The sequence below is a fragment of the Micropterus salmoides genome, unplaced genomic scaffold, assembly GCF_014851395.1.
Source record: "Micropterus salmoides isolate LMB-PRFRI ecotype aquatic unplaced genomic scaffold, ASM1485139v1 Ms_hic_scaffold_9, whole genome shotgun sequence".
In the NCBI taxonomy this organism is placed as follows: Eukaryota; Metazoa; Chordata; class Actinopteri; order Centrarchiformes; family Centrarchidae; genus Micropterus; species Micropterus salmoides.
In genome coordinates, this window is record NW_024044681.1 from 19,630,611 (window position 1) to 19,656,028 (window position 25,418).

General features: G+C 39.4%; 1 protein-coding gene and 1 long non-coding RNA gene across 2 annotated transcripts in view; one reads left to right on the forward strand and one right to left on the reverse strand.

The window, feature by feature from the left end:
* LOC119895154 (beta-2 adrenergic receptor-like) lies at positions 1 to 13,124 on the forward strand. Its single transcript, XM_038708056.1, has 4 exons — positions 1 to 232; positions 6,157 to 6,319; positions 6,418 to 6,709; positions 7,589 to 13,124. Exons 2-4 carry the CDS (start codon positions 6,160 to 6,162, stop codon positions 8,610 to 8,612), a joined length of 1,476 nt encoding a protein of 491 aa, XP_038563984.1. The 5' UTR covers positions 1 to 232; positions 6,157 to 6,159; the 3' UTR covers positions 8,613 to 13,124.
* LOC119895158 overlaps positions 4,886 to 25,418 on the reverse strand; it is a 24,811-nt gene continuing 4,278 nt past the window's right edge. Inside the window, exons 2-3 of the long non-coding RNA XR_005443038.1 lie at positions 7,554 to 7,835; positions 4,886 to 5,057 (exon numbers count right to left, since the gene is read on the reverse strand). This is a non-coding gene — a long non-coding RNA (uncharacterized LOC119895158). The remainder of the gene's footprint in view (positions 5,058 to 7,553; positions 7,836 to 25,418) is intronic.

The window sequence follows — 25,418 nt, forward strand, 5'->3', positions numbered from 1 at the left end:
TTGAGGGCTGAAAGAGTGTGTTTATACATGAGTGTGTACTGGAAAGAGAGAGAGCGGGGCAGAGTGTGTGTATGCGTTTCACACACAAAACCAGATATACATAACTCAGCAGAAGAGGAACAGAGACCAAAAGCTGCTGACAAACACATTATAATGATACTTTGTATTTTGTATTTAAAAGCGTCTGGATTATCAAATCACTGGATTGTAAAGCAGAGGACGGAGCCTGGAGGTAAGAAAAATTAACTGCACCAAGTCTAGTTTACATACATATGCATGTCGCATGCACAGTGCTCTATGCTATGAGTGCAGGCATATAGTCATATATTACAGAAACATCTACTTGTGATGGCACCGTGGCTATATAAGTGTCTTCTGGTTCACATATCAGAATTAATAAAACCTTGAAAGGATTTTAGTGTTAAATTAAATGGTTAGGTTCTAGCTCAGTGCCACATGGGGAGTTACTTAACCATTTCATGTAGTTTTTTACACAGTAAAAGGCTCTGCTTTTCATTAATTTTAACAGTCTTATGGTAGATAAAAGTCCATGTTGATTTAAGTTATATGTGAGCTCTAAGGACAAATTTAAAGCTTTTCTATCATATGATCAGAGTCAATTTTGCAAATACATCCACTGCTTAATTTTAAAACTCTTAAGTCTGAAATATTTTAAAAGCATCCATTTCCTTCTCATTTCGTTATTCTAACAGCTGCCACATGAGTAATACCTCTCATCAAACCTAATGTATCAGAAAGAAGTATTTTTTCTGGTGTGAGGGTACTTTTTAGATTCAGTGAATCCAAACTAGCTTTCCTTTAACATATATGGTTTATTTTATCTGAACAGCAAAATGCTTTATGACACAGTTGTTATTCCAGAATTTGTGCTCTAATAACAACAAAGTTTGGTCTACTATCATCAGTGCATTCGACTGAGCACTGCAAAAGCTGTTACGTGTGCATGTGTATTTTTGTGTTTGCACGTGCACTTGCACCCGTGTGTTTGTGTGTGTACTATGGTGCACATTTTTGTGTTCAAGAACTCAGCATGATTACCGCTAAGCTATTTCTGCCTAAATATTAGGAAAATTATGTCTCAGTAAATCTTGTGTTTGACTATTGGCCTGAGAAAGCTGGTCAAGTATCTTGGTGTGTGTGTATGCATGGTTATGTGTGTGTGTGCAGCTCAGGGACGTCCACAGAACTTTTGAGGGGCTGTTGCTCTAACCTGAAGAAAGCCCCCCTCCTCCAACTTGATTTTAGGTGTCACCAAACAGTATGTACATGAATGGTGTAAAACATGGTCATTTAACTAAGCACATATCAATTTTCAAACGGCACACTGTGTCCATAGCTAATTTCCCCGTCCCCTAACAAATTTAGGACATGCCCTCTTGGAGTGATAGGTGGGTGCCCTCTAAGGTGGCTAGCCATGAAGTAGTTTTAGCAAGCAGGCTTCATACAGCCTGCTTCAGCTTCACCTTCACCTCTTTGCCCAGTTTTGGATCAGCCTGAGTCAAGGACTACCAAGATAGCAACGGCCAGAGCCGCCCATGGTGACCTTCACAATGTCTCTTTAGAGACCTTTGGGAGATGTCACAGAGAATACGTCAGTCTTTTATACAGTCTATGGTTTCAACATGGTACAATGGTCCTTCATTTAATTACTTGTTATTGACAGCAGAATTTATGTAGAGCAATGAAACAAGTGAAACCAAAAAAGTGAAAACCACATAATTGAAACTTCAAACGTAAACTCTTCGATCTCAGATGATTATGAGTTGATATTTTATACACCATGTAAAGTAAAAATTTTAAAGTAGATTATGCAAATTTGACCACTGGAAATTTAACAAACCTCACGGTATTATCCAAGACCAAGTTTTGATTGTACTCATACCTCCATGAATGAGCCACCAAGGGATGTCTGGATTTCCATAATAAACATTCCTGTCTATGAAATTTCCAGAGACACGACAGTGCCAAGCAAAATGCTATCATTACTTTCAATCCAATTTCATCCATGGAGCGTTTTAACAAAGCTTTTTAACAAAGACACTTTTAAGACATACATACAGTTTAGAATCGTAAAGAATACCATTGTCCACACCATCTTTCTAAGCCCACTCTTACTGGTATGGCCCTACAGTAACTCTCTCCCACTCAGCCATTACCATGCTCATTACCTCATTGTCTGGTCTGGAGCCTGGTTGCGCCTCATGTTAAAGTGAATTATAAGAATCATTATTAAGAATACCATTGTCCACAGCATTTCCATTTCTTGGGTACGGTATAAACACTATTTAAAGGACTTTATGAACACTTTGCTGAATTAATGTACAACCAAATCATCAACTTCATCACTCACTCAAAAAATGCACTAAGACAACTTAACATTTTGGTGTAGCCAGTTGAATTTTCATAGACCTGATGTTGACAGCGGATTGACTCAATGCTTCCTGGTTAAGCCCAGGAATTAGACTATATCTAGTTTTGTGTGTAAGAAAATGTATTAGAATACAAAATAATTACAAAATGTCATATATGATTTCATTTTCTGGCCTTACCATCCCATATTTCACTATTGCTGTAAGAAATATTATATATTATATATATATTTACTTGATCACCGTGCTCTTCACTGTTCTCAGAACTAGAGCTTGTGCACGTCCTTGGTGTAGCTGTTTAAATAGCTCAGGCAGGGAGAAGAGCAGATTGAGCAGAATGTCTTACACAAACTTGACTATGTGTTAGTGCAGGTAACCGCCTACATTATTGATCTTCCCAATAGGTGCATTAAACAGTCACAAGGATTCTAGGATCAGACCTTTAGGAGGGCTCAGCCCCTAATAACAATGTGACCTGCTTGCAGTGCCTTGCAAAGGTCATTAACCCCCCTGCACACACAGTATTTATGATGTATATGCAATCAATGTGGGCAAAACAGTAGCTGACTTGGCATTTTAACCATGCGATCTTGACCACCTGTCCTCTTTCTCAACTGGTTCTTGGTGTCTCTCTCTCTTCCTCTGTGCCTACTCCACCCTACTCTCTCTCCTTCTCTCCTTCTAAGTCATCCTTTCGACATCGGTGTGCTGTCAACCAAAAGGCAAACATAACAACCAAACAGAATATTTTTAATGCAATAAGAAGAAAGAAGGGGGAGAATCTATAGTGCTACAGTGCTCCCACTATAATCCTCCCTCCTTCAAAACAGTTATTGGCTCCAACTGCCGGTTTAAGAATAGGTAGACCTCAGAATGAGGTGCAAGCAAACAATATTTATTAAATAAGTAGTTTCTATAGAATCTTAAGATAAGTGAATATTAACATTAACACAAATAGGACATTGTAGAAAATGTAACAAGTAGAAAAGCTTTATGTCTCAAAATAGTAAAACTAAGCTAAACACACTAATGCTGTGTGAATAGCTTTTGCCCCATAACGCTTACTTCTCATATCATGAAATGTTTTGAAAGGGTTATCCTAGGTCACTTGTCTAAACATGTTTCGACTTTTCAAGATCCTTTACAATTTGCATATAGGAAGGGTGTAGGAGTTGACGATTTTATGAATTTTTATGCTGCATAAAATTTATAGTCACCTTGAATCAATGGCCAGTTCAGTCAGAATTAAGTTTTTTGATTTTTCTAGTGCTTTTAACACTATTCAAACACACATTTTAGCCCCAAAATGTATTAATTTTAAACTACACAACACCACTATTGTTTGGATTTTAGATTACCTCTTGTTACGTCCCCAGTTTGTCAGATTTGATAAAAAAAATATCTGACACTATTTTAACTAAAACAGGAGCACCACAGGGCACAGTTTTTCCCCCTTTTTTATTCACACTCTACACTGCTGACTGCAGGCATGGTCAGGCATCTTGCCACATTCAGAAATTTTCGGATGACACTGCCCTTGTTGGTCTTCTTAATCGTGGTGATGACCAGGCCTATAAAAATGAAATTGCCTCCATTGTGAATTTGTGTGAGTCAACCTTTTTACACCTGAATGTTGGGAAAACTAAAGAGCTGATTATTGACTTTAGGAGGAAGAAGGAGGAGGTTCTTCCTGTGATCATCAAAAATCAGCAAATCAAATTTGTCTCGTCATATAAATATCTCGGTGTTTGCCTGGACAGCAAATTAAACTGGGGGAAAAAAACACAGACATTGTTTTTAAGAAGGCCCAGTCAAGGCTATTTTTCCTAAGGAAATTAAGATCCTTTGATGTGAGCAGAAATCTGCTTTATACCTTTTATCAAGGAACTATTGCCAGTGTTCTTTTTTATTCTGTGCTTTGCTGGGGAGTCAGCATTATTGTAGAGGATAAAAATAGGATCAATAAGTTGATTAAAAAGGCTGGCTCTGTGATCGGCCTTCTCCCTAAGTCACTCGAGGTCATTTTAGAAAAGAGAAGAAGTGCCAAACTGAAGAATATCATGGATCTTGTGGACCATCAACTCCACAGTGTCCTTAAGACACTTTAGTGGCCAACTTAAGATGCCTCGGTGTTCTACTAAACGGCTTAGAAGGTATTTTATCCCAACAGCAATTAGATTTTTTAATGAATACGTCTGATTTTTGTTTTCAAGCCCTTCAGCTGGTCACATTTTTAAAAACCTGTCAGCTCTAATCAGGGTTCTAAAAGCTTTAAATAGGTGCATTATTTTTTTTGGTTTTGTTTGTACATGCTGATTGTCCTTTCTGTTTATACTATATGTTGTGTGATGTAAGCTAGTGGGAATTGAGTTTCCCCATTGGGGATTAATAAAGTTTTTCTATTCTATTCTATTCTATTCTATTCTAATGGCCATACAATGTACACATAAGGCTATAGGATTTCATGGTTCCAGAAGTAGATTGGACGCTACAGGCAGGTTTCAGGAATTTATTCACAAAACAGAAACGTAGAGCAGGTTGAGGCTGACGGGGCTGAGGCTATAGGCTATATATATAACTGCCAAACTGGCAGATGGGCAGGAAAATCCGATCCAGCAGTTCTCCTCAAGAATGAGTTCCAATCCCGTGTTGGTCTGGTTGGAGTACCTGGACACAGAGAACACAGGTCAGAAACAGGCAGACAAAACGGGCAGACAAACCCAGATTCTTTGGGTAGGTTCCAGTGAGCTGGCTGTAAAGACATAGGAAACAAGTACAACTTAATGATCTGGCGGGGACAGGATGTGTGACTTAAATAAACTAAAAAAAAAAATAAAAATAAGGCTGGAACCCAAGGGAGCGTGGATCAGGTGAGGCAAATTGGATGAGATGCAGTCAGTGTGCGCAGTCAGCTCCCACGGCAACAGTCACGCCCCCCCAAGTTCCCTGCAGTCCAGGAGATGGGGAAAGAGAAACCAAAACACAACAGCCACACCACATACATACAAAAGCGAAAATCAGCAATAAAAAGCACTTTCACAAATGCATCCTGTGTCACAACTAAGTTGCAGGGGAACATCTTACAAACATGAGTAAAAGATTAAATCATTCCATTTGTTATATACAGTCTAGTACTGAATTGTGCATATCATCTGTCAGTGGCAAACCGTGCTGTGCTTCATAATTCATGAAACACCCTTCTAAGCATCAGTAATGAAAGATTGATTTTTAAAATAAGTCTGCAGTTAACTTTCCAGCCTATCCATAATTTGTCCCACACTCTGGCACGTCTTTATTCTCTAAAAGTGTTGCGGTGGAGACATTTTAGCAACACTTGCCGTACGCTTGCAGGTCAGATCATAGAAGCCAAATGTAAACTCTATCATCAACATCATTGCAAGACTCAGGACACAATACTGATATCACATGTATGTCAATGGGGGAGAAAGACTCAAAGGCATGCAGACCAACCGATACAGAGGAGACATCTAACTTGCTCTGTGAAAGAGCACACGTTTTCACCTTGCTTTATTCATCTAAATAATGCTCCAGTTCCAGTAGATGCAGTTCAACATGTTCGGCATTAAGACACCCCTACTACTAGAAAGGTATTCTGTCTGACCACATCTAAAAGTTGTAGCTCATCCTGACACTGAGGGAGTAAAGAAAGACTAAAGAAGCCTGAACTGGACCTTACACTTGAGCTATCTAGATCTCTTCATCCATTATGAATGAATCTGTGTTGTTCTGCTTGTTGTGATTATAGATCATGGAACCTGTGAGTCTGGTCTCAGCACTGGCTAACCAGACAGGGCACAGCAACTCTACCCTGGAGTCTGATTGGTCAACAAGATCTTCGGAGTACAGTGATGCAGAGCTTGTGCTGCTAGGTGTTGCAATGGCTATTCTGGTTCTGGCCATAGTTTTTGGTAAGTTACGCATCATTTCACCATTTAAATTAGTTGATGGTTTGTTGTATTTATTGATTGGATGCCTCTTATTTTAATGTATCTTTTCTACTATCTAGGTAACGTGCTGGTGATTACAGCCATCCTGCGGTTCCCGCGGCTCCAGACAGTCACCAACCTCTTCATTGCCTCACTGGCTATTGCTGACCTTATCATGGGTTTGGTTGTGGTCCCCTTTGGTTCCAGCTACATCATGCTGGGAGCCTGGCAGTTTGGAAACTTCATGTGTGAATTCTGGACAGCAACTGACGTGCTGTGTGTGACGGCTAGTATCGAAACCCTGTGTGTGATTGCTCTGGACCGCTACCTCGCCATCACCTCTCCGCTCCGCTACCCAACACTACTCACCAGGTATTGCCAAGACATATCAGTCTGGCTTTGTGGGGGTTGAAGTAGAATAATTATTAAAGTTAAGAAAAATTCAATCAGAATAGATTTTTACTAAATATGAAGTAGCACAAAATCAAATAAGCTTTCACAGTTTTTGTCCTGGGTTGCTAAATGAATTCAACCTTTAATGACTCTTGTAGGAATACCGCTGCTGGACCATGTTGCATGTTGTACATCTAGCCACACCTCAACCAGTCATGTCACACAGGTGTTTTCCATCAATTGTCAAAGGCAAAACCTTTTGTGACATCACTTTTTGGGATGTGGCCATAATCCATACAGCAGTGCAACAGTTACTTTCCGCCCTATTTATCAGCCTGATAATATCTTTCCTCCTTCAGATTTGGTCCCCTAAAATATTGGTCCCAAATTAGGATCAACTTATTTTTATCTGCATTTTGGAAAGGACCTGTTCCAGTAGACTCTATTAAATCTATCAAAATCTGTCTTGGGGAGTACTACTGCAAAAGCTGTATAAAAAGGATTTTGTATCTCAGTGGGAGAATTGCAAAATCTGATAAATTGCCTTGAATGATGTCACTTGAGTCAGCATTTGTCGGAGCTGAGGACTACATATTTGAAAAGAAAAAAATCTGAGGGTGGAGATAGAAAGATGTGAGCTTACCAGACCTCTGTAGCACATTCCTCATCTCTGCACGAGGCTAGTAGCTTGAGGCTAAATTATTCACTACTAACATAGCACCTGAACTTCCAACTGAACCATTATTGAATGCATATCTCTCACCTGTCTGTGTTTTATATATATATATATATATATATATATATTGTTTACAATATTCTTCACCTGTCTGCGCTCTCCTGTCTCCCTCTGCTGACCAGAGGCCGGGCCTTTGCGGTGGTCCTTGGGGTTTGGGCAGTGGCCTCCCTCATCTCCTTCCTGCCCATCCATCTGAAATTGTGGGTGTCAGATAATGCGGAGGCTCTTCAGTGCTTGGCCGACGAATACTGCTGTGATTTCAACACCAATGCAGCGTACGCTGTGTCTTCCTCAATTGTCTCATTCTACTTGCCACTGGTGGTGATGATTTTCCTGTACACCCGCGTCTTCCAGGAGGCTCAGAAACAGCTGGAGAAGATCAGAGGGAGGGAGAGACACTTCTATAACTTGCATTACATTGCACAGCTGACTGATCCCGATGATAGTCTTGCAATGAACAAACACAGGGCAGGAACTGAGGCAGGGGAGGACAGACTAAACATGCAGAAAACAGGAAGAATAGACACTGGTAAGGAGGAAAGGTTAGGAGAGAGCAAAGCAAGGACAGAAAAAGGAGAAGGAAAATACTCTGCCACAAAGCGTCTTAAGTTCTGTCTTAAGGAGCACAAGGCTGTGAAAACTCTGGGGATTATCATGGGAACCTTCACATTGTGTTGGCTTCCCTTCTTCATCCTCAACATCCTCATGACCTTCCTCAACTTGGGCAACATTAAGCTGCTCTTCAGACTCCTCAACTGGCTAGGGTACTCCAACTCAGCCTTCAACCCACTCATCTACTGCCGCAGCCCCGACTTCAGGCATGCCTTTCAGGAGATACTCTGTTTGAGGGGCAAAGGGGGGAGCTGCAGAGGTAGGAGAGGATTGGGATGGTGCAGGGAGAGAGATTGTTACTCCAAGCCTCCAGGTAGGATGAATGGGAACTCAGACCTGCATGGTGTTAGGGGGCTGGACGTTCAGCAGAGGTCAGGGTGGAAGGGCAGTTTGGCAATTCGAGACAACTCACTAACTCCTTCAAAGTCTTGCTGTGAGCAGGTTTTAGAAGTAGCTCCTGGTTCCCCAACAAACTGGCAGGCTAACAGTTCTGCTAATGAGAGCTGCAAGGACAGTCTGGCTTCTATTGCTTGACCAATTAGGATATTAGACTTTACATTCTGTGTGCATAGCTGTGCAGTAAACAGCAGTTTGATGAAGCTCAAAACATTTGTTTTTTGTGGAGATTGACTCCAGGCTGTAGCTTATAGTGTCGTTAACTAATATTCCATTAGTTGTGTTTTGGTCAATGTTACTGAGGTTTTACTTGTGATCACCTCTTTGCTGCTGCAGCTTTCCTAATAACAATGTAAATCACAAAGGCAGCTACATAAGTAAACCATGTTCAGCAGTGAGCTTTGAAAGAGGGCCGACTTAAACCTCTAATTGAAATTTTAAGGCATCATAATGTCACTTTTTGAGAAATGAGGAATGAGGCGGATTTACAACAACACAATGCAAAAGTCGCTGCCTCAAAAATAATGATAATCAAACAACAGACACAGAAAAACCGCTTTAATAAAATGAAACCAAACATTATGATCTTCACCAAACTGGTCCTTACAACAGAGCTCAGATCATTGGAAGATGTTTCTGTTATTCTGTCCACCCCGCTGATTATACCAACTGGATAACAGAAAGGTGATGTTATAATGTACTGTATATGATGCTACTGAGATACATGACAAAAAGAAGTTAATCATTAAAGGACATTACTGCTATTACATGTGTCACAGTAAGTAAGTGGAACGGTTTTAATGACTGCTTGATAATAAAATATTGTACATGGTCATGCATACCAAAATGATCCTTTTATTAAAAGCAGTCAAAAAGTTGCTGTTGTTTAGAAGTGTAGAAAAATGAGCCATTGGCCAGAAGGTTGCTGGTTCAAATTCCTGAAAATTATGCACCTCGTCTCCTCACAACTACAGTTAAAGTGCCATTACTCAAAGATGTCACAGCGCAAAGTGCTTCACATCTACTGGACTGGAGGTGCTGTGAATGTGTAGCTGTTCAAAAATACTATTTTACAATTAGAAAAGTATGGATTATAACTCCTTGTGTATTCAGATCAGTTTTCATGACTGAAATTCACATGAGAAAATCTCCTGCATTTTCTTAAAGCCTCTGAAAACTAGTTTTTCAAGTATTTCTCTACAATATAAAGTATTCATGACCTAATAAGCAACAGTCAAAGGACTGTGTGGGTGTGCTTTGATCATATTTGATTGACAGTGATGGTAAAAGCCCGTCAAATGTCATCAGATTCATAATCAAATGTTGATACATTCTCAATGGTGCATGAAAGTATGTGGCATCACCTTTTTCTAACTAAGCCCCGCCCACTTCAAAACCAATAAGAAGAGCAGAGAAAATATTCACAAATTCAGAGACTGTCCTCCCCCAAAATACAGCTGTATAAGGTGTCTATGCAAGCAGCTAATTACGACCCATATTTACGGTTTACCAGCCGTTTCACAACGTTAACCACATGTTTATTATTGTTACAAAGACGCAGTACACCTGTGACTGGTTTTCTCCACATACGTCATTTTTAGAGTGACTGGCAAACAACCTGTTCCGTCGTTTAGGTATGAGGACGTGTTGGAAATCTATCTTGTGAAATAACCAATGAACTGTTCTATCTTTGGCAGAAGTGTTCTTGCAGGATCCCATCCTTCATAGTAAGAAGTTTTCAGATCCTTTAAGATGAATTTTAAAGAACAACTAGATATAATCTTGCAATACTTCATCAATACAACAACTTCCTATGGCCAAGCTACCACATTATTGAATATTTTTATATCAGGTATTTTCTACTTAAACCCTCAAGGCAGGAAGCATAAGTAGCCAACCTTGTCTGCCAATGCAAGCATCCAGAACCTCCATGAAGCAGCAGAGATTAAACTTTTTGTTTGCCCTATGGCTAAAAGTCTTATTTGAAACAAAGGGTCTCATTTGAGGCTTACTTGCAAAAACCTCCTCAGATTATCAACAGCCCACTTGTTTTTCATTCCTTCCTGATAAACCTCATAGCTGGTCCAAAATCATTTACTGACATATATTTGTGCATCAGATAAACATCTAAGACCCAAACTTGTGACTATCATTACTCCTTGCTTTCTTTCATCACATATGCACTGGAACTATTTTCCCTCACTCTCTCTCCTCCACATCAACATCTAGCCACTCTTTCCTTCCATCCTGTCGGCTTTAGCTCTGTTATACAAAGAACATTGTCAGACAGAGCTGGGGAGATAATTTTCATGCAGTGGGACTGTTTCCATAACAGTGTCTGTTACACTCACTGTAAAAACACAGCAGTCATATTAGACATATTTCATGTACTTTTTACATCACTCAGAAACTTGATTGAAGCGAAACTGTGTTTGGATTAGTTTTATTATTTATTATTTATCATTATTTTCCAAATTCAAAGTGATGATGATAAAGTAGCCCACACTCAGTATATCTATAAATACTCCAAGTGGACAAATTAAAATCTGAAAATGATCTCCCCAGCCCTGCAATTTATATGTTGTGTTAAAATTACAACTGAACAAGGTATTGAGGGTCAATAATTGGCAATGGTATTGTAAATGTGTGTGTGTGTGTGTGTGTGTGTGTGTGTGTGTGTGTGTATGTATGTATCGATCTGTATGTTTGTTCTGTGTACTTGTGATGTGATTAGTGCTGTTTGTGTATTTTAAAGCTTGAAACATGCCATTTGATATTTTTACTGTAATGTGTAATATGTATGGATGAGACTTGTATGAGCTAACAGTTGAAAAATACTGTACTAAAATACTTTTGTGTATTTTTTTTTTTTCAAATTCAGTAATTTATCTGGTCAGAAAAGAACAATGCTAGGAGTTGTTTTGTATCATGTCAGTTAATATATGTGGACATTTGATCACAGAGTTTAAGCAGCACTGAGACATGAGTCTACACTCAAAAAAAGTGATTTGTTATTTTACAAGATAAATCTGAAACTGAAACAAAATGTTAGTTTTCAGAAGTTCAGCTTTTCACCAGAGGAATGCATTCTATTTTCTACCTCCATCAGAGTCACATGAATGTCATCTCATCTCTGTACATGTTTTTGCCTTGTTTTTGTGAGTGAAAGAATTACATTTGACTTGGTGATGTGCTTATCAATAGAATTACACTACTTCTTAAGTTACTAGTAAATCCAAGTGTTCATTGTCGCTTGGCACGTTAGTGCTACTTGTTGTTGTAATGAGCCAAAGTCTGTCGACTGTTGTTGGTCAACTGTTGTTGGCATTTTCACAAGGCCAAATGTGAGCACTTGTTTCTCTGAGAAACTATCTCTCAACAGAGGAGGAGGTCTGCGACAACAGTTATTCCCAACCCTGTCCCTGTCCTTTCATTCCTTCCTAGGAGATTGAACTAACTCACATTTTGGGCTCATGTGTCAGTGACAATGCCAAATACAGACTTGGCTTTTGGTGACTCCAGCGAGCATAACAACTGTCGTTACAACAGCTAAGAGCAGTAACGAACCAAGTTGTATGTGTAGGTACCAAACCTGGGCTGCCTGCCGGATCTCTACCTGCACATGTGCAAAAGTGGTGGTCTGTCAAAGAAGGTTACCACAAATGTGCTGGTTCATAATTACTCGTGGGTTGTTGTCTGTTCTAATCTCAGGGCGTCAAATACTGACGCTTTCAGAAAGGCATTATTTGATGCAAAAGGTACCCTTCAGCGTCCGTATGAGATGCCCCTTGGCGTGTCTGTATCAGACGCCCTGTTTAGACTGGAAGCGCTAGTAGCTAGCTAGGTAGCTAGCTATGTTAGTATAAAAGGTGTTGACAGCTTTCCAAAACCCCTTACTCTTACCCTAACCATCACAGGGGTGTGTGCCTAAACGGATCCGGCAGGCAGTACGGATTTGGCACTGACAGTATCCACCACCTTGTGGGGTCGTTCCCCACAGATGTTAAAAACCTGGGATTCCCTGCCAGTCAGCCAGAAATGAAGAAGCCTCTTGGATATTTGCCACAAAATGCTCTTAGTCAACAAATAACATGAGATGGGGAAATGTGAATCTCCACACACTGCAACTTTAACCTTTTTAACTAAACCCGTGGGACTGAGGCTGTTTGTGTTTATTTAGTTATCCAAGTTATTCATGAAGACTCAACTTGTCTGTTTGTATTAAAGTTAAAGTGTGCGTGTGAGTGCGAGGCATGACATACAGCGACAGGTGCAGGCTGTCACAGCAGCTACGGTATCAGCTGCCACAGAGGAAATACAATCAGCTATACTGCCTCAATACACACATACAGCTTTACAGTTTGACATGAAAACTCACTGTGTGTGTGTGTGTGTGTGTGTGTGTGTGTGTGTGTGTGTGTGTGTGCGTGTGTGTGTATGTGTGTTTGTGTGTGTGCGTGCGTACGTGCATGTGTGTGAATGTGACCTGTTTCCATGGAACACTTTAGTTATGTTAAGGTAAATGCACACTATGATGCAAGCCTTTTTGTTGTGTGTCCTGTATGTTAGCTGTATCTGTTACTGTCGTGGTTACTGTCTGTTTTTTCATGTGTGTTTGTTTTTAGTATTAAAACATGCAATCTGATGGTACTGGAAGGTTTACAAGTGCTGTTGATTTGGACTTTTGTTAACTTTGCTAAAACCTAGCAGTTTTACTGACCTCTATTGGTGAAAATACTGTTGCACATGTAACCACACCTAATAGCGTACCTAATACATGCCGAAGAAACTTCTACATCACTGCAACAAGATCAACCACTGGATGTCCATGAAAACAACATTTTCATAAAATAGTCTTACTCTTTAAATTTGTTTTAAATGTTTTATTTAACACCTAAAAATGCCCAGCTCAAGTCACATTGCTCTAACCTCGACTTTAGAGAGGTTTATGTGAGAAAAAAATAGTTTACATGAAATGATTACATGAAATAGTTCATTCCTATTACTTCAGTAATCGTTTAATTTGAGGAAATGTTTCCTCTGAAAACAGATTAAATACAATAATGAGAACCTTTTACTGAATCTCATTGGTAATGTTCTAATGTTTGTTTGACTTACAGGCTTGATGAAGTCAGATCTTAACACACGGATATTAATAGCAGTTAACACCTTTTCTACTGTTTCTCTTCACACATCTCTTCTCTGTGTGTATCTCTGTATCCCTGAACCTTTAGCTTAATTTAACCTGCATAACCTGTGTTATGCACATTTTTGCATTATGAAACCAAATGGATAGAGGCATGCTTTACAAGTTTCACATCCTCTCACCTTCCTTTTCCACACGTGAGTGTCTGCCCTCACTTCCCTGTCAAACATTTGTCAGGGTGTGTCTGTGTTTTATCCTGTTACAAGGTGTTAAATAGCATTATAGAGCTGACAACAGACAATCACGTATATGCTGTGTAATCCCTCACCCACAAAGACTCAAGCATTTACATGGACGATTACAGACACGCTCACACCCCTGTTGACAAGCAGATGAAGTTTAATCCATGTAGATCAAAACAGACACCCTCTGAGCTGTAACCCAGGCCTGTTTGTAGTACACAGGGCTGGAGGTATGCCCTCTAGATAAACACACACACATACACACACACACATACTTTCTTTGTCTCTCTATCTCTTGAATATATATTGTATATGTACCTGTAACAAGGCATAGCCTTGCAGTTATACAGTATATCCGCAAATGCACGCATATGCAAAAGTGCATGCATGCACAAATGCTCACTCATGTAACATGTGTATACACACATGGAATCATACATTGCCATACCCACACACATGTACAAACTGGCTTTGCAGAATATGCAGGATATACATACACAGATACACAATGTCCTGAATGTGTGTGTCTTACAGAGAGAGAGATCTGCCAAGTGTATCTTATGATCACAGAGAGTTTATAGACGGTGAGTGTGTGTGACTGCCTGAACTGAAGTCGACCCAACATCTCCTGCCAAAAAGGGAGAAAGACAGAGAGAACAAACAGACATTCTTTCTGTGTGTTTGTCCGTCTGTCACGTACAAACACGCCACATTTCTCAGAAAGTAGTGTGAAACTCAAAGGCTGTAATGTGCAGGGTATGATGTGGGGCTGCGCAACGCCTAACCACACAGATCCTTCCTTTCAAATGTCGACAATCTGCGCAGGATCTCCAGTGGCAATACATGCATAAATATTAATTCTTCTTCAGTTGGACAGTCAGTTTAACCTTTACACACTGGAGTTGCATATATATATATTTATATACGGGAGCAGACAAGCCAAAGCAAATGTGAAGTTTGAGCTCATGTGATGATCAAACACAGCACTTGAGCTTTGGTTTGACACTAAATATAGAAAGGTATGAACATTTCTAAGGCGGCTTTCCTCCTATTTCCTCCTTTTAAAACATGTATGCATGGGTGTGTATGGTATGCATCTGTTTGTGTGTGTGTGTGTGTGTTTGTGTGTGTGTGTGTGTGTGTGTGTGTGTGTGTATGTACGCATTGCCCGGGTGGCTGCTCTTCTACAGTGGACTGCTGTTTGCACAGAGACATTACATAATGTTTGTCTGTCCTTGGGTACTCGGGTGGAGGCATCTGAGAGTCACTCGACACAAGTGTCCTCCGTGAACTGAGGCAAAAAATGACAGCGACTGAGGTAAGAAGAGTTAAAGGGAGACACAAGGTTTTGACCTCAGAATAAATTAAGGGAAATATAATGCATAAACTATTTCTACAGAGCAAAGAATTGAAACAGGACACACAGACTAGGTCTCAGTTGTGAAGCAGAGTTCCTGTGGCTCAGGTCCTACAGTATCTGTTTGGCAAGACCTGAAGTTGCTTAAGGTCCTCTCAGATCCTTTCTCCAAATATGTTTACAATAGGCTATATTTAATTTTGTCATCCTAACTGTCTATACTGTCATTTTAAGCACTGCCGTCAGTCAGTGCTGAAAGGAAAAACTAGTTTCCACAAACTTATACCGCTGTTGCACGCGTTGTGTTTTGACTGACAACTCAAAGTTTTCACATCTAGCAACAGCCTCACATTATAACTTGCATTATTCCTCCTTTTGCCAGTAAAAAACAGGCATTACAACCAAATCACAACACACATTAGTTATGGGAACAAACACAACTCTGTGTCCAACCCCAACATGACTCAACACTACACTGATCAGTTCTGGTAGCTTTGGTCTATAAATAAGGACTCTATCTTACTCACACGTCATTCTGCAGTGACACTGGCCAAGCTACTGACTGTAAATGAGACCCTTGATCTGGGTTTGGATCACAGCCCTGATAACTCGTTGGAGGGGGTTTTGTGTAAGTTTCCCCCTAAAAAGATTTTATATACATTGGTGATACTAATAATTACTAATAATAAGATTTTGTGAAAACTTAAGAAAAAAAAACATACATTTGCAGCCTAAAATGGTGGGTACTTTTATTTTACACTTTAGGTTTTGTACAGATTTAACAAGATATAACATGTTGATAAATGGTCTTTAGAGGTGCTGGTAGGTAGATTTTTTACCTTTTAAGTGACCCAGACAAGCTGTCTCCACCTGCAGTCTCCTTTAACTTCTCATCTAACCCTTAGCTAGAAAGTGAGTTTAAGTGCAGAACCATTCTAAGACAGTCATGATAGATGGTAAACATGGAGAACATTGGAGGTGAAGCATGTTAAGTGACACTTATGCTGGGCTGCGCAATATATTACTCAGTATATGTTGTCTCAGCAGCAGCTTTGGTGCTCATGCAGGTTGTGCGAGAGCGAGATGTGGCGCACTCCAGCTGTCATACACTGACCAAACACAGACAAAGCCAGCAAATGCTCAAAGCTGTTCCAAAGTTGAGATGAAACTCCAAGAAGTCCTCATACTCCACAAAACTCTAACATCAACCATCAAACTAAGAGGAGCCGACTCAACCTGTGGATGGTATTTGAGGCATTGGTGGTATTCTGGGAGTTGAAAATCAAACAGGCCTTGGCTCAGGGTGCAGAGCTTCCTTTACCTTCTGTACCGTCTGTATAGATTTACTTGACAGATCCATATGTTACTGAGGTGAACAGGCGACCACAGTGAGATTTACCAGGTTAGTGAGGAGAATTTTTATGTGACATTATTTTAATTATGTAACTTTACATTTTATATTTCTTGCATAGGTGTTTGTAAATATATTTATGGAGGGCCCAAAGTACCAAAAGATATTTTTTTAGAGTCATATGTATTTTTTTAATACATGTTCAAGGGAGCAGCACAAGTAGCTTAGCTGGTAGCTACATTAATCGACAGATAGAAGCTGTTGGATATATTAATAGTAATCAATTTGTTCCAGTGTCTAACTGTCATACTGTAACAAAAAAAGCCCCAAAAACATTTTCCCCATAGACCCCATTATAAAAGACATGTCTGTAAACTTTTGACAGGGCATCTGACAGTGGGAGAAAAGTGAGCAATTTTCATTACTAAATGTGTGCCATCTTTGGAATCCAGTATGTAGTTATCCATGTGATAGCCACACAGGTGTTTTTGCCAAACTAGCAGCATAGGTCCAGGGCTGTCCATGTCTGTCTGTCGGACAGTCCATCACTTTGTTCAAGACTAAAATATCTCAACAACTGTTTTGAAATGTTGAAAAGGACATTCATGTATCCAAGAGTGTTTCTATTAATGACTTTGGTGCCATCAGCAGGTTGACATTTGTGGTTTTGAGTAAAATGTCAAACAACTGGATGGATTGGCAATAAATTTGGTACTGACATTTATGTTCCCTCAGGATGAATTGTAACAACTCTGATCTTCTGATTTTTCACATCACGACATCAGCTGGCCAAAACACCAAGAGCGTGTGAGGAAATCAAAAATCATAACATGGAGATAACATGAGTGGTAGTCCTCACAAAGTAAATATGGCGACATGCACAAGTGTTATTTTCACAGTAGCCTACACAATGTTTGAATAAAAATACCAAAACATAAGCACTCAGTAGCATTGTGTTTTTGCTTGGCATAACTGATTTCCTGAAGTCCTCCGTTTTCAACTTTCCGAAACTAAAAAATACTAGCGTGGATGATGTTTGTAAATAGCACATGAAGTCCTCTTTTGAGTAACTTTGATTTTTAATTAATTGTCACTGATCCATCCCAGACCTTAAAGATCATTTAAAAAGAATATTTAGTGATTTAATAGAAAACATGTGTTATCTATTATATCTAAAACATGTTTAGATGTTGTGATAAACATGAGCATTGTGGAAGCAGAACACTGTTTACAGAACAGTATAAGCATGATGCAACGGCTTAATATTGTGGGTTTTAATGGCTTAATCACATTCTAGGTGCCACTTCTGTTCACCTTTCAGGAAATAACACATTGTTGAAGAGTGTGTGTGTGTGTGTGTGTGTGTGTGTGTGTGTGTGTGTGTGAGAGAGAGATTTGTACTTCCCTATTGTTGAAACAATACCTGCTGTACTAAACTATAAGTGTTCTTGTAGTTTCAGACAGGTTTGTGGCTTCTCGACTGAACACTTGTTGGTGCTGCCAATGCTCCAACTAATGGTGTATACATATATATATATATATATGTGTGTGTGTGCAACCATTCTGACTGTGTGCACATTTGTGGCCTGTGACTACGAATGTGTCTGTGTAACCCACTGTGTGTCTATGGTACAGTTCCAGGAAGTTAAATATTCCTGATTGTCCTGCTGTTGTCTACATCCCATTTGGCAAGCACTGTTGGCAGGCCGTGTGTTGTCCACTATCCAACAGAGATCTGACCTGTAAGCAAAAGATGAACTTCATACAGAGTTTAAATGCAATAACGTTTTGTGCAAATACTTGATCAAATACTTGAGTTTAGTGCCATCTCCATCCACTCACTTTAGATACAAGGTTCACTTAATTTCTGTCACTACAAACTAAATGATTCAAACATACTTTTATTTAATGTTTACAATAATTTATGACTTCCTGACGCCACCTCTGAAGGGAGCGCAACCAAATCTTAACCACCAGGGTTTGCGCTAACATTTTCATCAGTTCTCAGATTCAGACTGAGGAGACAAAACACCAAACTCACCAAATTGGACAATATTCTTGTGTAATGTTAACATAACACAAAGTGCCACTGGGGTTTACAAGTCAGGAGTCTCCTGTCACCATTCTAAGAAATCCAATCACTGCACGTTAACAGCATTAGATTAAATTACATCAGACCTGATTAGATCTAATTAGATTAGGATTAGATCATCACTTAGACATCTTCTTAGCCAGGCAGAGAGAGCTCCATGCCGTCAAAGAGAGGCGAGAGCCAGGCCCTTTAATTCACGCTGGTTGTCTGAGGCTGCCGTTACTCCTGTCGTTTCATTGTGACTTTTATTATCCAATTATGCCAGGACACATTAGGAGACAAAAATCTAATTTGACTCACACTGCTACCGAATAATCCACATAAGACATGGAGGTGTCTGAGGATCACTTTGTGATCACATTTCTGTGTTGCCTGGAGGCCATCCAGCTGTGACGCACACGATGGCAATGTAAGCATACATACTGAGAGATTTGGTATTGTAGCCTTGCATGCATCATAGCCACTTTCAGGCTTTGTGTGAACCAGGGCTGGTATTTCTCAAGCTTCTCAAAGTGCCATTTTAGTCTTAAGTGCAGAGAAATTGTGAAATGTAGGCTACTCCTACTTTCAAACTTAAGTATAAAAGCAAATTATCAAATTTTTTTAAGCAAAGAATCACGCTAACTCTCCCAGTTATTTAAGATAGCTCCAGAGGTCTCTCAAGTGGTTAGGAGTTCTCAGTAGGGGCTTGTGATGGCACTGTGGAGACAGAGACATGAGCGAACATTTCAGGAGAGGAAGAATGTTTCTGAATTATTTGACAACGTGCACTTAATTAGACTGGGTCGGACAGGCATAATTTTTGTCAGCGAGTTGAAGGTTGTGATGACACTATGTTTATTTGCCACAGGAAAAATGTAGCAATGCTGATGATTTTGGCCCGTCATAACCATCAATAAGCCAGATTGTTATGGAAACAATTATGGCACTTACAGCTCCACACATTGTCACGTGTTTCATCGACTTCCCAACAACAACCCCGTAGTCAAAGCAAGCAAAAATAATTCATGCAAATAGCCAGCTTGCCAGGAGCAGTAGTTACAATTGATGGTGCTCATATAAAGATCAACTTTTTTATCTTTCATTTCCAATGTGTACGTAGCCTTTTGTACATAATGTATTCTCTTAAAATTTCTTAATTGTCAAATGTCTGTTGAACATAAACTCCTCTTAGGAATTTCACCATAAAATTGGGGATGACAATTGCATTTTGATTGCTGACTTTTCATAGAAAGAAAAAATAACATGAGTTTCACGACTGACTAGGTGTGTTGCACAAATGCCCTGTGTAAATTCCCTGTATTCACAAATGCAAATAGTGCTATCCCCTCTCCTTCCAGACCAATTTCCTTCCTTTTCATTTGACGGAACAAAATTCATGAAATGTTTGAGAATGCTCAAAAGTCATCAAGATGTGCAATATTAGTTTGTGCTATGAAAACATACAAGCCTTCTCTCTGTCTTCCCGCGGGTAGTCCCTGAAGCTTTGCTGATCATGATGGAATCTCTTCCGATCATGTGGGTATTTGCTGTAAAAGCTGAGCACCCACAGAAACAAATGACTACAGTAAATGTCTATGTGTGGTGTTGAATAGCCAAACCATAATTACCACTGTGTCCTTGTAAAACCTTATTTACCCTCCACAGCATATCTCAACATGGACTGTTGGATCCACATTTCACACTTTAGCCTTTGAGGTTTTTCATGCATTAACGTTTATCTGACAAATGGAAAGAACACGAAAAGCCTAACGCAGTAAAAAATTAAATAATCAATTGCATTTTCAATTCATAGTCATGGAGATAATCGTATAAATGTCCTTTTCTTACAGCAATATTGCTTCAAACTGAGGTATTGCTATTATGGAAACTTTTCCTTTCAAAAAGTAGTGAAATGCTGAATATTTGACACAACAGCAGCCCCATTTTTGAAAAATGGTAAATGGTAAAATGGTAAAACATAATGAGGGTGCAGTTTATACTGAGCCTACAGGTCTAATTAGGTTCCAGTGTGCTGCGAGTTTATATTCTCCTCCTGCAGTTGCTGTCAGATAACCAAGTCTGTCTCGATCAGATGTTTGTTCAGTTTTACATGGTTAATTGTATTCACCTTTGTCATTTTACTGAGGGAGTCATTCTTCTGGGATTGGGACACGACACAAATTGTTGTTTTACGCTGTCATGGGATTGAGATGGGACATGAGTATTTTAGTGCGAGCGGGATGGGACCAGAGTTAAAATCTACTTCCATGTCGCTCTCTAATTTGCACTGAACACAAAATACAGCTGAGGCTGATGGGAATGTTATTGGATCTTTGGTTGGGTTTTTTGGCCTTTTTCTATTTATTTAGGTACAGTGTCGATCATGAGCAAGGTCAGGGTGACGTTTAAGTCCCTTTTTGTTCACAAATGTTGTGGAAGAAAACAAGAATCAGCAAAAAAACAGATTAGATTAGCCACTTCACTGTTGAGGTCACTCCTTGAAATACTCCCCTGTCCTAAATCGCAAGCCAGAACAGTGACTTAGACATCAGTGACATACCGGTTGTGAAGAAGCATGTATAGTAGTGTAATGTATTGAGTTTGAAGGTTTACATCAAGAGAGATTATCGCTGTTTATAGAGCAAATGGAGTATATACAGTAGGCGGTGTGAGACTGAAAAATCTCCATATAGCTGAGCTTTACCATAACAAGTCAGATCTGTGTGTGGGCTTTGCTTTGTGTGTGACGCACACACAAACACACACACACACACACACACACACACACACACACACACACAGACAGACAATAAGAGTGAGCGAGACAGACTCTGGAATGATAAAATATACGAAGCCACCGCAGCAGTCATGCCCAAAATTAGTAAGAGGAGGTCAGCTCCACCATCTCCCACCATTTCTCTTTCTCTCTCACCAGTGGTGGCCGAAGTATTTCGATCCTTTACTTAGTTAAGTAAGTACGGCTACATCTAGGTAAATGAAACTGATGATTATTTTCATTGTAGATTCATCTGCTGATTATTCCTCCATTATTCGATTGATTGTTTGGTTTGTAAATATTCTAAAATTTGATGCGTCACAGTGCAGAGCCCAAAGTGATACCATCACAATGCTTGTTTGGTCCAATCAACAGTCCAAACCTCAAAATTATTTAAAAAAGAAATTAAAATAATTTAAAGGAATAGCAGAAAATCTTTACATTTGTGAAGCTGGAACTATTATGTTTTACATCACTTTAAATACATATATAATTTTCTGTCAACCGACTAATTGATTATTCGACCAATAGTTTCAGCTGTACTTAAACTGTTGAGTAGTTTAATTTATAACAAAAGTACAAGTAAATTAGTTATGTCAACCACTGTCTCTCACACAAGCCTATGCAGCTCAAGTAATTATGGCAATTTTACGGTTTAAGTATGGTTGTGTTGATGTATTAGTACTGGGGTTTGCCAAACTCGATGTCTGTTATTGTCTCATGACTAAGGGCTACTGTCTTTGTTGATATTAAAATTGATAATATATAGAGTAAGACTCTAATACAGCATCCATTACATTAAATTAAATCACAGACAGAAAGACTAGAGCAAACCCTTGAATTCTTCTGCATTTTGTGGTGCTGCAGGGTGAGTTCAAAATGGATTAACGTTCAGATTTCTGACAGAATTGATAACAAAGCTGAAATGTATGTCCTATTATTCTTTACAGGTTTGTCCCAATTTAAAAGAGGCTCAGTGAACAGCTCATCATCTCAACACATATATTTACAAAGGCACTCAAATCTGGACTTGGACTTAAGAACTTTTAACATTCTTGTTCAGAAGCATTGTCCTGTCAGACAATAGTCATTATGCCTCTGTAAACTTAAAATCGATTAGATGGTGATTTCAGCTACACATACTAGCAATTTTTTTCTCTGGGGAGTATTTAACAAACTACAGATTTTTACCTCATTACCTCTCAGAGTTAGTCACATGTGGTTTTGCATATAACCAACATCTCCCAATCAGAGTTATTAGTCTCCTCTCTGGCCAAGGCCTCTCTTGCCCAAACCAGCTTTAATCTCGGTAGTTCTGTATGCTTTTTTCATCTTTAATGATACAGGCATCTGTGGTCTTGTTAAGTCCAAACAGTTCATATTGGTATTTTACCATAAAACAGCATGTGCCAGAGAACAAAACAGACGACTAAATCTGTACACAAATGCTAGGAATTAGCTAAGAAAAGGCCCCATGGACAGGAGGTGAGTTGTGATCACTGAGTTGGGATTAATAGCTAGCATTTTAGGCACAATTCTGGTGCTACCCTGTTCACTTCAAACTTTCACCAGTATTCCAATCCATTTGGTTTTGTTTGATCAAGCAGAAACTAGACATGTGTCTTACTGCTTCTTCTAAATGGCCTTTCCGGTGTTGTGAACATTGTTTGTAATTTTATAGATTTCAGCAAAACAGTGTCAAAACCTGAGCATGTACAGTATGTGTGCATACTTGGGGGCCACAAAGGGGACTGACAAAAAGCATTTTAACCACCTAAAAAGTGGCTATAGACAGACAAATTTACATTTCTTTGTAGCCAGTACATTCACATAACTTATGGTGCTAAAACAGTGACATTACATTTTAGCATAAAAAATAAAAATTAGCATTGAAAACAAAACCTGAAAAAGGAAACAGCAGAATTGAAACATTTGCATTGCAAGTTGTATTGTCACTGAAAAAATTAGTGTCACTGAATTCCCCGACAAATAAAACACAGACACAATCATTTTATTTTGAAATTCTTTTTCATTCTGAAGTGTTTACAGTCTTCAGATTTTTTCAGTGATAGTTTTACACCAGTATCACTGGTTTACAGTTTCGACTGTCACTGTTTTAGCTTAGAGAGGAGGAAAGGGGCAAGCAGAATGTCATTGTTAAAGTCAACTTTAACCCCGCCCGTTGTTTGGATTTGGATCCACATCTGTTCATGCAGTTGCAGTACCTGTGCTTGGAGCAGCCAAATAGGACAAAAAAAGACTCAAGCACTTTCAGCAATCATTTCCGACTTTGTGTGTGGTTGCCACAAACACATGAAGTCCGGCCAGAATAATGGCCAGGGCATAAACTCCTGGTGAGTGTCAATATGCATGCCAACTACGCATAATGTACATTTCCATCACTTTCATTTTTGAGCGAATCAGAGGGGGTCACGGTTGGCTCTGACAGAGCAGGAAATAGTAAATCAATGAAAGGACAACCAACTCTGTGCCGTCTGTCAGCATCCAATGCCGTTAATGATTTCAGCAGCTTCAAGCAGCCCAGTATTTGTTGTTAGCATCAAATACACTCTGTGGTTATAGGTCCATGCTGTGGGGGTAGCGCTTGACAGACCGTAACCGTAAATCAATAGATCAACTGGCAGCCTTCAACAAAGATGGGGCAGTTGAACATAAAATGGCAAAACAATTGGAACCACAGCATCAGATAGATAATAGGGCAGATGCTGCAGACTTTGGGCCAATGCAAAAGACGTGCAGTTAAGAAAAAATCAATGACAAACCTATTAACCTCTGTGTCAGCTGTTCTGTTGACTCGATGGAAGAGGTGGAAGCAAGACAGACTGATTAAAAAAGCAATACAAATAGGAGAAGCAAGGGTGCAGAAAGTGAAAGAAGCTACAGAGATGGAGATTTGAGAAATGACAGATAAAGAAGAGTAAATTTCAGAAGTCTGGAAAGCAAACACTGCTGGTCAATGTCTAAAAAAGTATGGCCCTTTGTTTCTAACATGAAAACAGAGGCCTCCTGTATGGTTGTTTGCCTGCAGAGGAGACAGACAGATGAGCAATTACTGCCTGTGAAAAACTGTGGCTTCTTTCTAAATGGCTAATTTTCTGCTTTCTTGTTTTGTAGCCCACATGCCATATTTTCCACCAGATGCATCATCCGCATTTTTTTTTGTGGGTAGTGTTACCAAATATATCAACAGAAATGTTGTCGTATATTGTCAACATCAGACATGATGACTAACAATTATGTGCTGTCAGGATGCCATAATGTGCACTATAGCGCTATAACAGGTGTAATGTTTTACAGTCTTTAATTACACTAAATGTTCAGAACACGGATGCTTCTGACCTTTTAGTCTCCAAAAGGAAGGTGAGTCCCTACAATGTGATTGTGTAAAGTAATACATGCTCAAACACACACACACACACACACACACACACACACACACACACACACACAGTATATTGGACAGCATAACTCAGTCTGCAGCTCAGACTCTCCAGCTCTATCTACTGACTGAACCATGTATAAGCAGAAGACTTTATTTCATTATTCTTTTGTATTGCTGCACATATCAATCAATCAACAACTGACTGATATGACACTTTAAAAATTGCATCAAAAAACACACAAACGCAGCAAAATTGGTCATATTCTTGATCCTACCAGTCAAGGAAATCTGCAAGTGTCCATGCAATCTGAAAGTGCACACCTTTTATTTGCTTAGTTAGGGATCCTCTTTACTTGGACGTATGCATACCGATTGATCTGACGTGATTGTATTTTAACTGTCATCAAGTGTTTCCGCTGACAAAATGCTTTACTTGTGTGTTATGGACATAATTCTCCTGCAGGATACAACAAAGTCACTAGAGGTCACTACAGTTCTCAGAAAATTAATTTATCACCCTTTCTATGTCTGTTTAGTCAACAGCCTGTTCTTGCGGGTTATATTCCACAGTTTACTGAGGCGTCTAATGATGCTG